The sequence below is a fragment of the Lissotriton vulgaris genome, unplaced genomic scaffold, assembly GCF_964263255.1.
Source record: "Lissotriton vulgaris unplaced genomic scaffold, aLisVul1.2 SCAFFOLD_846, whole genome shotgun sequence".
In the NCBI taxonomy this organism is placed as follows: Eukaryota; Metazoa; Chordata; class Amphibia; order Caudata; family Salamandridae; genus Lissotriton; species Lissotriton vulgaris.
The window spans coordinates 84312-96866 of record NW_028254755.1 but is presented as its reverse complement, the minus strand read 5'-3'; the positions used below and the strand labels follow the sequence as shown (position 1 = coordinate 96866).

Sequence of the window (12555 nt, the reverse complement as noted above, 5' to 3'; positions counted from 1 at the left end):
CGGCGATAATTTTAACAATGTTCTTGATAATATGCCCCCTAGTAACTTAAGCCACTCGTTAGCATTAGCAAATGAAAAGAACATCCTGCTATCCTAACGTTTTATCTTTAATAAATGTACCCATCACTGCTGCCTAATTGAGGACAAAGGGTTGTTAGCTCACACCTCATGAAATAGCGACTGCTCATGGCAACTAAGGGGCACATTAGCAAGAACATCATTAAAATTATTGCAGTTGTAGCGGCAGTAATGGGCTTGCTAATATGCGTTATAGTATTCCAATAGAAGTCCAGGTTAGATGTCTTGCACACATAACCTGGGCTTTTATTAGAATTCTTTAACGCATATTAGCAAACCCATTATCGCTGTTTTAACGGCAGTTTCCTGCCGCTAAAACGGCGATAATTTTAACAAGGTTCTTGCTAATATGCCCCTAAGTATTTTATGTAACCTATAAAAGGGTGTGAAAAACTGAGAACTGTAACATTTGTATTCATGCCTTCATAATCCTTCCTGGCACAAGTGTCTGAACACTGCATCTATTTTTGTATACCTATGGTAATCCTGTGCATACGAATATTTGTGCTGCTAAACTGGTAATACTTTATGTATCCAGTTACAATGTACATTGTTATCGAACATTAGGAGAAACATTATTTACCTGTCCCCAGAAGGAGCTCATTTCATGAAAGCACTCAGTTATCATGCGAGTCAGAGAGAAGAGCTCCGAGTCCTTGTAATCATAGCGGTTTTCAAACATAATAGAGACGATAACGTTGGTGTTGACAGCCCCGAAGAGATCTCTGGGGTTAAATGGAGAACCTAGTGAAAAAAAGATATCATTATTTCATGGAAATGTATTTTTTTCATATTCCAAATTAAGATGCGGGTGTCAACTGCCATATTACTGAGTGCAAAATGACCCGGTCTATCAATGAGACACTGGTGAGTAGTACATCAGCCCACTGGGTCGGTGTAGGCTAATGCCTGTGAGTCCATGGTGAAGAACAACCCAGCACACTCCACCTTGCTGGAGATCTTTAAACCTTCACTGCAACCGACCATGAGGAGGTGACGCAGAAGCTTGAACAGTTCGCCAAGCAGGTGCCATGTTCATGGTTTAGATTTTATTTTAAGAATAAACTCCCAAACGGAGAGTTTATTATTAGAAAAGAAAACAATTTGATGGTACTGAAAAGGAGGACGTTTTCAACATGATTAAATGCGCACCACCCAACCCCCAGGATCACCATGCTTCTTGTTGTGGTCAGTCCCAGACAGGTAACACCAGTGACAGTTGTCCTGCCCTAAATATGGGAGAATGTGTATCACATTTATATGGCGGCCAGGTGAAGAAAGTTTCATCAAGTTTAGGTTTTCATAGTCTGCATCAGCTGATGCACTGCTAACGGAAACACCAATGTTGCCTCACCCTTCAATAGGATGGAGGAACCCTTATTAGGCAAGCAATTCCTTATTATGATTTTTTTTCAGAATCCACAACTACATAAATTATCCATCACAATCACACCCAATGTGTGGCTTTAGGTAGTTTATATAAAATTTACAAAATCTTTAATAATGTATGATGGCCTTTCCAAGAAGTAGGACAATTTTTGTGTAAGAAATTGGAGTTTTAGTTGTGGGGGGTAAATACCCACCTCAAGCTTTTTAATCTATATACAGTAGAGTTGGGACAAGCTTTGGTGAATTTGAGTCTGGTCCGTCCCCGACTAGGCCACATGACTCTACGCATTCTTCAATACACCGATGACATTCTAATAATGGATAACACTAAACTGGGCCTGAGTGAGCACTGAACAGTTGCATATGTACAATGAAAGGAACCTCCTCATGATCAATCAGGACAAACAAAACAAAGAAAGTAATATTTGGGCGCTATAAAAACAAGGAACTACTCTCATGTCACATGGGGATCAAGACCATAAACACGACTCCAAAATATAACTACCTGGGGCTTTGGTTTTCGGGGTCCACCCAGCCTCGATCCATAAAGGCTCAATGAAAAAGAAATCCACAGATATAATTTACAGTCTAGCCTACCTTAACAAGAAGCTAGACAGCACTTCCCCGGTTCCATTTCTTAAACCGATAAAGGCATCCCTTCTCCCAGCACTACAATACAGTCACCAGGCCTTTCTTGATGGTGGAGTGGTGTGGCTCACTGGTTAGAGGCGGCAGACCCGGAAGCAGAAAACGGCCCAGGACCATGGTTCAATTCCCAACGCGGCAGGGTCGTGGACCAGGGTCAGCGGACTCGATAATTCTCGCCTCGGTGCCTACTCTAACCAGGGATCACACTCGGCAACTCTGGGCATTAGCTTGCCTCATCTCTACAACGGCCCCCCACATTCGCCGGGGATGCCTGGTTTCACCTTGGAGATACCCAGTAGGGGCCATCTCACAGGGATAGCCAGGACGGGTTCCCCAGCGGTCTACAGCGCCACGACGCCTCAGGGCAGCAGTGCGCTTTACAAGACACATTGCATTACATTACATTACATTGATGCCTGCTCCATCAGCCTAGAAAATGCACCGAGCTCAGGTTACAAGAAAATATTTCATTGGCCAAGACACCTTTGCAGATCTGGAAATCGACTGGATGTCGGCTTACCAATTCAAAAGCTAACCCGCAAATTAGACATCCTGAAGAATTACTTGCAGATGCAGAAAGCCCCCAAAAAGCCACTTAAGGCCTGTCCGAGAGCCTAGATAGCCCAATAGCTCAGGTGTCTACAAAAAGCACTTAAATCTTTGCAAATTGAAGTTCCAGCTCAATCTATTGACCACATCCCTTACCTGGCCACGAAAAAGGTAATTAACAGACAGTTACACTTGGCCTCATTCCAGCCAGATTTTGCCTCTCTAAAATTATCAGAGATTTTACTCCTCTGAAACTCCTCATACTCGGTCAGCAGACCTCAGCCTTACCTCTCAGAGACCATCAATAGCCGAATGTGCAAAGATATCATGTACATGCTCCTGCTGGGGTTACCGGTAGCAGATTTTAACCCCGGCATGGGCCAAACCGGGTAACGATGGCGCATGCACGCCATGTAACTTCAAGCAAGAATCATTACTGCACCTTCTGTGCTGCTGTCCATCTCTAGATGCTGCAAAGAGGGCCTAACCAAAACCAACTTTCCTGTTGAAGGGGGCACGCATGTGCCTGGGGGCCTCTGCAATATGTTTCTCCTACTCTGATGCAATATCCCTATTGAGGTAAGAAAAATGCCTCAAAATCCTAGGAGCTCACCTTTAAAGTCTATCCACCAACTCCCACATCATCAAACATCTTCAAAAACTCATAACTGACTATCGGTTAATGAAATCCAGAAACACCTATCCATATCCATACAGCTTAGACACAATGACAGTCAACTGGCACTACCACATTTTAAGATTTTGCCCTGGTAGATTGTCTGTTTTACCTCAAATAGCAACTTAACTGACTTCCTTATATTTCATTTTCTAGGGTCTTATAACCTTTTTAAAGCTCCATAACCGTTGTCTGCACTAAGAAACCTGGCAATATCCAGTGGCATGTCAGGACCAACTGCCCACCAGGCTAATGCTCCTCTGACTAACTCCTATCCAAGCCCAAAATCAGCGCTCGGCACCTTTGCACTATTACCACCCTGCCTTAGGTTATTATTATAATTATTTTAGCTTTCTAGTATTTTAAAGGTTTTTACCATAGTAAATCTTTCTTATCCCTGGGCAACTGACATGAAATGCATGGTCCTATAAATTATTTCACTAGTATAATGAATTACATTTCGTCGTAAAAGTTGTTCTCAATGAGTGCTGTACTGACAAAGTAACATGGAATAATCCTTTTGCTATGGTTTTTGTTAACTATACAATGTCATTTGACATAACATCACACACCCACCTCAATTATTAATCACAGTCCTTTTCAGAATGAACCACAAGAGTCACTAAATAAACCTGATATCTATGGCACAGGCTTAACTTAGAGTCAAAGTAAAGTAAAGTATTTATGCAGCACCAACATAGTAATACAATCAAAAAACGACAGAAAAAAAATAGCAAACCAATTTGGAAAAAATTGTCAATTTTAATAAATAAAGTGATATAAAAATGACAAAAATTCAATCAGGGAAACGAGGTATGATTTTTTTTAAAGTTTTAGGTTCAAGATTGCACAAAAAAGGATTAAGTCGCAACTGCGATCAACTGGTTGCAATGTACTTAGATGCATTTTGAGGCAAACTGAGATGGAGCACAGGTCAGAAATAAAAACCAGGTTTGACTTAGGCAGACGTTTCACCTTTGGCCTTAAGGCAATATTCTGATGACGGATGGTCAGGCCGCTGGCTGCCATAGTGGCATTTGGGAGACCGCCGTCAAGCATTCAGTGGTCTGACCACCATATTCTGAGTCAACGGCCGGGCTAGCGGTCGGAAAGGTGTTAGTACCATGGCGGGGGCATTCGGTGGCCATGGAAAATAGGCACAGCACATGCCTCTGCCATGCAACACCTCCTGCATATTTGTGCACCCTCAGCCATGCACCATGTTGTGCATGGCACATGGTGCACAGAGGTCAGTGGGGACATTACATACACCCCAGGGCCACTTTTCAGTGCCCTACGATGACATGGGGTCTTGCTTGGGGCCCCCCAAATCTCTTTCAAACAACAATTTCCGGGAGGACTTCCCACCATGAAAAGGCTGTCGGAAAGGGATATCATAATCCCAACGACGGTGCCTGCCTCAGCACTGCTGCGTTTAGAGACACTGCTCCAACTGTCGCCCCGTCAGGATTGGTTATTCTGGCGGAGCTGGCAGTCTGGCTTCCAACATATCAGGGTCCAACCGCCAGTATCAGAATACAGCGGGCGGGCTGAAGTGCTGTCAGTGGTTGAACCGCCACTAATGGGCTGTCTGTGGTCCAACCACCAACATCACATTCAAGCCCTAAGGGGCACATGCATCAAGGTATTTTGAAATCGCAAACAGTGAAATTCGCCAAAATCGGCTGTTTGTAATCACAAAATGGCATTTTGCAATGCATGAAAGTTTTTGAGATTCGCAATTTAGGTAATCACATTTTTTTTGCGATTACCTAAATTGAGAATGCAAATAGGGAATTGCAATTTGCGATTCCCTAATGCATATGCAAGAAGCCTTTCCTAAGTGAAACTGTCCATATAGGAAACGCTAATTAGGATCAACTTAAAGTTGATGCTAATATGTGTATATTTGAAAAATGCACAAAACTACATTTTTCAAAGTGCCATGTGACCCACATATGCCCCTAGGGCCTGTGTGTGCCTTACATGTGCACCTTTTTTTGTTAGGGGTGCCTCAGGGGGGCCTTAGGCCCCCAGGCCCCCTTGCATTTGCATTAACGAATTTGCGATTACCAATTAGGTAATTGCAATTTAGGCAATGCAAGACCATTCCCATCTAAGAATGGAGTCGGAATAGCAAATAACGGTTCTCTAATTGCGTTTGCAATTCTTATAGAAATCGCACTTAGAGAATCGCTATTTGCAGCCTGTTTTGATGCATTGAATTTTGCGATTACCAAATAGCAATTTCTTAAAAATCGCTATTTGGTAATCACAAAATGTAACTTTCATGCATGTGCCCCTTAGTCTTGTTGCGTTCTAATCTAGGACCCGATCAATACTGTGACCTTATGCCCCCATACGGCTATAATCCATTCATACCCCTATAATGGCATAAACGATCAGAGCCATATTTCAGCCATATTCAAACATATTTCTGAAACTCGCCTCTGCAGCTTATTACAGTAGATGACACAGCAGAAGCCACTATCTTAGATTCCTAGATTACACTCCGAGTTCTTCAACAAGATAAAATTCAGCAACCTGGGAAAGCCCCGCTTGCTATGTTTTGATTAGTAACAGAACTCTAATGAGCACTGAAAGGACGATCACTTCCTAGTGACATCTTTATTAACGTCTTATGTCCAAAAACTTACGTCAAACAAGGCACCTTTCAGGTATAAATATTACCAGCGTTGCCTTAAGCAAGCGCGAACGATGGTGTGGTGAGCAGAACAGGTGTCCCTTGCAGAGCCCAGCAGGTGCAAGCAGCCCACGGACGCTGCCCCTCCTCCTCTTTGACGCGCTGAGAGAGACGCTGTCTTTTCTCCTGCCGAGAAAATCCAGCTCCGGCGTTTCCAGCCTACTCTTGCGAGTGACTGGGATATCGAGTCCTGAGAGGAGATACAAGACCTCCAACATTCTATTCCAGAGGTATGGTGTTGACTAAACCCTTAGAGAGAATTCTTGAAGCAAACCTTGGCAAAACCAACCTAACTTAAACTACTTACTTACTCCCTTCCACGTGATAGGCTTAGGTCAGGTACACTGGGGTAGGCGTAGTTAGAAGCACCAGTTGAGTACGTTAGCCTAATGTATATATGAATGTATATATTTTATTCATTTCAACCATTATATGGCTAAGAAACCATATTAATGCTTTTACAGTATTATTTCGCAATACTCATTTTACTGTACGCACTTTATATAATAACTAGTATTGCAATTGTGGCAATTCATTTCTCATGTATGAGAAGAAAGACTGTTCAATAAATATTACCTTTTATTGAAAACACCTATCTCTCTATTCTCTGCATCTTGGTGAAAGTAATCTGCACAACTGACTGAGTAAAATAACTGTCTATTGTTTCACACGACTCTGAGAGATTGACTCTTATTCTAAGGAGCAAAGTTGTCATGTTTATGCGGTTGTTGGAAAACTGAATCCCTTCTAGGCTGTGCCAGGGAAGCTGATCACTTCCTATTCAGTCAAGAAAGTTTCCAGTGACCTCTGAGCTAGTTGGTAACAAACCCAATTAAGTTTAGCATAGTCAGTAGAGACCTGGAAGACCGCACTTCTACGTCTACACTGCTGTTTATGTTATTCCAATGCGCAGGGCCTATAGGGAAAATAGGAACTACACTACAGTCTCTGAACTGGAAGTCAAAAATCCTCAGCGGGGCAAGAAAGCAGGCTATTGCCAAGGAGCAGTCCATCATGTTGGATAGCCATTGGAGGAGATTCCTGAAAAATTGTTGACTTTTGACAGGAACGCTCTGAATGGAAGAAATTTCAATTTCATGCCCAGAGACGGTCCCTCCTTGGCTACATACTTTTGGACCCTTCACCCAGTGAAGATTTCTATGTTCAGACGTAGTCACTTTTTTTAATGGAACTCAGATTTTTCCAGCTGGGCAAGGCTGCAGGTTATAGCCAAAGAAGGCTCAACAAAGCCAGATATTTTTTCTGCGAGGTCCCGCTGAATAAGATTTGTGCTGCAGAAAAACTCACACATATGCAACCAGGATTTTCAGCCCAGTAGCAGTGTGTCTTCATTGGGTCAGCTTGGTAGGCTTTTGGAGCTGCAATTTTTTTAAGGCCTAGGTTTCAGGAAATGCTAGAATGAGAATACTTTTGCACAAGCAATAGTTTCAGGACCTCAGGAATGCCACTTTATTTATTTATGTAAGCATATTTATTTATGTAAGCGATTTGTAGAGCGCACAAATACCCTTGCGTGTCTAGGCGCTGAAGGGTTCAAGACTCAACCCTGTAGAAGGCACCAGCAGGATACAGGGCAGTTACAGTTGGAACTGATCAGCTGGAAAGTTACACTATTCTTCTTGTAGCTTGCTGTGCCCTGTAGCTTAAACAAGAGATCAGCCTATGACATTTGGGGTCAACTTCTTTGTCTTGCGCATAATAAAGAGTGCAGATTCAGTCCTTTAGTGCTCTTCTCAGTTGCTAGGCTACAGGTTCAGCCTTCTTTTGATCTCCCACTCATCTGGTAGTGCTCAGTAGAATACTTGGGATGCCATATTTATGCATGGCACCACCATGTGAGTTTGGGAGACTCATGGCCCCTCCATAACCAGTAAGGTTAAGGTTTATAGCGGTGACTCTACCCACATTTGCAGTTTTTCGTGTGTGCCTTACTGAAAACAATGACATAAATATAGCAGGAAGACCTACTGGTACCATGCACTGTTCAATTGGTTTTGTACCCAAAAACCTATTGGTAAGTATCATTCTTAATGATGCACAAAAATTCCATAGATAGTCTTAAATGTTTCAGAAACGTAATTGTTCAACTCTTCCTCCGTATTTAACTGCGGCCTGATGCATTTTGGGACAAAAGAGTCCCTTCCTCAGGGGAAAACCTATAACAAATATTCTGAAATTACTCATGATGTCAGTTTACTGGCAGTGGACAATGTTACCTCAACAGCAAGTAGCAGAAAGGTGAAGGTCATATAAAGAATGTGCACAACACTTAAAGTCTGCATCCAAGAAGATATAGGTCAGGTAATCACTGAAAAAGTGCTCACATAAGGGCAAATACGAAGATGAAAGAGATCATGTGTGTAAAAAACAGAACCAAATAACTCCAAGTAGTGAGGAAAGAGACAATATGCTCATCAAGGGAAAAGACCCATTAAATAAGAACGGTGCTGAGTAAAAAACAACAACTCACCATGGCACGAGCTACAGATAAGCGTAATGTAAGGGGCATACAGGAGTGGACCATGTCACTGTGAAAAACATGATATATGGAGCCAAAATTACAAGAACTTCAAAACAATGTACTGTGCAAACTAGAATTAAAAGCGTTCAAAAAAGCTCACCTAAGGACCCGCTTAGTGTAATGTATCCATAGGTTTGGGTGACAATTTTCCAAAGCCACTGTATTCAAGTTCTACTCGCAGCGCGCATTACACTAAGTGGGTCCAAAGGTGAGCCTTTTTGAACACTGTTCGTTCTAGTTTGCACAGAACCGTTCCTATTTAATGGGTCTTTTCCCTTGAAGAGCATATTGTCTCTTTCCTCACTACTTGGAATTATTTGGTTCTGTTTTTTACACACATGATCTCTTTCATCTTCATATTTGACCTTAATGTGAGCACTTTTTCGGTGATTACCTGACCTATATCTTCTTTGATGCAGACTTTAAGTGTTGTGCACATTCTTTATATGACCTTCGCCTTTCTGCTACTTGCTGTTGAGGTACCATTGTCCACCGCCAGTAAACTGACATCATGAGTAATTTCAGAATATTTGTTGTAGGTTTTCCCCTGAGGAAGGGACTCTTTTGTCCCAAAATGCACCGGGCCGCACGTAAAATACGGAGGAAGAGTTGAACAACTACATTTCTGAAACATTTAAGACTCTCTATGGAATTTTTTTGCATCATTCGGAATGATTAATGGTATGCAGAACCAAGCACAGAAATATTGTTTCTGTATTATGAATGTTATTATTTGACATGTAGTGTTTAATTTGTGTCTATATTGAATACAATGACAGTTTATTTATTTGGGTAGTCTTGTTTATTTCTACTTACCAATAGGTTTTTTGGGCAAAAACCCAATTGAACAGTGCATGGTACCAGTAGGTCTTTCTGCTATATTTATGTCATTACTATTTTGTCATCCTGTTTGACAGCGGATGAAGTACCGTAGCACCAATTATTGAATATTCACAAGTTGACCATCGTTAGGTTTATCTTGGAGTGCACCATCAACCTTTCTACTTTACTGAAAACAATCCCACAGTGCCTCTCTTAGCTGTATTATCAGCTGATTAAGAAATTACTAGGAAGGAAATACAAATATTGGTATTGCTGGGTGCAGGGTCAGTCCAGATTTTTATCTATGGCCCTCACAAGCTACTACCTGCCTACATCTGTGCTTTAAATATAGATCTCTCTGCTCTTGGCCTATTCAGGTCTCCAAAGTAACCTGACAGTGATGCCTTTAGTACCAATTGCTTGTCCCTTTTACTATAGTTCCCCTTGTGGTCCGAATCTGTTGATACCTAGTCATCTCAGGGATATTTGCCCAAATACCCATAAAAATATCCCTCTTCACTGATTAGGTCTTCTTTACCATTTTCTTGCCCTACAGCCTCCCCCCACAACTGATGTTACAACTCAAACTCTGACAAAGAGAGCAGCTTTTATATAAACTTAACCAAATCTGAGGTCCTTATCCTTTCCTTTCCCCAGGAAGTAATATATGATTGGAAAACATATTTTCCATTTTAAAGGGCCAGTCAGCATATTAAATATTTGAGAATCAATTTTACACTCAAGAATGCTTACCTCTATAAAACAAATATTCCCCACTTACCCTTAGATAATTGCAAAATCCTTAGACAACAGTCCCATCTTTTCCTCTCCTGGAAAGGCAGGATCAACTTGACCAAGAAAAAAATTCTCCTTATGTTCATATATGTGTTTATGGCCCTCCTCATACTTTTAAAACAAAAAATGTTTGATGACAATAAAAATAGTACTTTGCTTCCTATGGTTGAAGGGTCACCCCTAAATTTCTGACAAATTCTTGCAGAGACCAAACAATAGGAGTGGCTTGGGACTCTCAGAACTACTTATTTATTACAGAGCATGTCAGCTATGAATCCTTGTAGACTGTTCTGTGCAACCTACAGACAAGTTGTGGCCACATATGGAGGGAACACTAGCTATTAGATCTCTGTGGGACCTGGCTTGGTTCTCCAAAAGAGACAAACCCACCAATGAATACTTAAACAGTCGATGAATGCCACTCTTCCGATCTGGGACAACATATGCAAATGCCACCACCTTACCATCCTCCCATTCCCTCATATGCCTATCCACCATAATCTGTCCTTCAACCCGCTGTGATCCCAGAACCCTTTGATGGCTGGAAATAAAATTCTCGGGGAGGCAAGATGGCAGCTGCGATGCCGGCTGAGTGAGCTGATTTTTTGTGCTCTCCTGAGCAGCGCTCCCCCTCTATGTATGTGGCCTGAGGCGGTGTGTTGTGGAGGAAAGAAAGGAATCATGGTGCTCTTGGGCATGATCTGGCGCTCATGGCTGTGGCATTTGAAGCTGCCCGCACCTTCACGTTTAACATGGCCCCTCTTCTTGACTGCAGTTTCTTCTACTTGGTCCTGTCGGATAACTCTGATAGCCCCAAAGATGACAGGAAAGGGTTCCAAGACCCGGGGACTGCTGGCAGGCTCAGGAAGCCCTGGGAAAATTGATGGGGATGCTGAGATAGGCCGGTCGGTAACAGGGGCAGCCGTTACCCAGCCAGGAATGGGAGGATCTACAGATTGGGCTGTGGGCCGAGCGGTAGGAGGTTGCACCTCCGCTCGCATCTGGCAAACAGTCTCCTCAATGTTTAGGGCACATAACCAAAAAAATAAAAATGCTGAAGATGCAGTAACATGATGGAAATCCTCTCCCAAACAAGTTGCATCCCCTACATTACCCGCGAAATCAGGGACTCTTGGGTTACCAGATGAGGTGCTGATTCAAGGTACTTTGACCCCTTTTGGGACAGATTCCAGCGATCTAGCTCCAGGTAACACTGAAGGGGTGGCGAGGCAGGGTGTGCTATGTGAAGGAACTGAAGTTGTCAGCTATGAAGCAAGTCAGGATGAATTAGCTGTGACCTTGGAACCAGGAACAAATGAAAGTGGAAAAATCACCAGAAGGCAAGAACAATAAATTATGGGTAACAAAGTTTCTTCAAGTGGGGGCCAGTGGAGAGCACTGAACACATTGAGCTCTGACTTAATGGCAAGGAAACCTCTCTTAGACCTCCAAGATGTGGAAACCTATGCTCCGGGCCCTGTAAAGGAGGGGGATTCAGGTGATAAATTCTGCTCCATGTCCGACCCCTCTTTATCCTCAGGGAATGAAAGCCCTGGAAGGGATTGGGCAGAAGATGAAAGCGATGCAAGCAGCCTCCGCTTGGGGAAGGGAGAGGTTGAAGAAAATTCTCCTTATATCTCCGCAACTGTCCATAAAAGGGAACCTGGCACCCCTGCTTTAGACAAGGTCTCTGGTTTAGTGTGTTCAATGGTCTGTGACTACTCTTTCTCTCTTAAACTAGATGGAAATGGTGTAACCGACGGTGCAACATCTTTAGGAGCTCCAAGCTTGGATCAAGCCATGCCTAGTGAAATAACCCTCTCTACCATCTATCAGAGCATTTTGGCTCACAGGGAGGAGACTCGTGTGGAAAGTTCACGTACCCAGGGGGCCTACTGTAAATTGAAGAACTCAATATGCAGGGTGGCTAAGACCTGCCCTGACTTTGCCGCTAGAACTGGAAAAGCGGAAGCAAGAATCTCCACAATGGAGGATGAACTGGTAGTGCAAAAGGCCCTTCTCACTCCTTAGATGCCCAGAAGATGGATAGATTATGGAAACTGACGGACCTCGAAAATACGAAATAATTTATGGATATTAGGTATCCCAGAAGGCAAGGAAGGCACAGATGCTCGCCAGTTCTTTGTGGAACTTTTTACTGAAGCGTTCCTGGATCTGAAGCAATGGGACTGGAAAACTGAACTTCAGAGGGCCCGCCGGTTTCCCTTTAATCATCGTAAAAAGACCGGTCAAGCAGCTGAAAAACCTTGTGCCATTTTGATAAGTCTCAATAACTTTTTGGCCAGAGACGCATTGTATGATTTAGCTAGGCCAGATAGGAAAAGGGCAGGG

At 42.8% G+C, this 12555-nt stretch overlaps 1 protein-coding gene across 1 annotated transcript in view; it reads right to left on the bottom strand.

The window, feature by feature from the left end:
- Positions 1-12555, bottom strand: part of LOC147659421 (cytochrome P450 2G1-like) — an 804706-nt gene that overhangs the window by 747193 nt on the left and 44958 nt on the right. The window contains exon 3 of the mRNA XM_086951755.1: positions 662-822. Coding sequence (XP_086807881.1) covers positions 662-822 — 161 coding nt within the window. The remainder of the gene's footprint in view (positions 1-661; positions 823-12555) is intronic.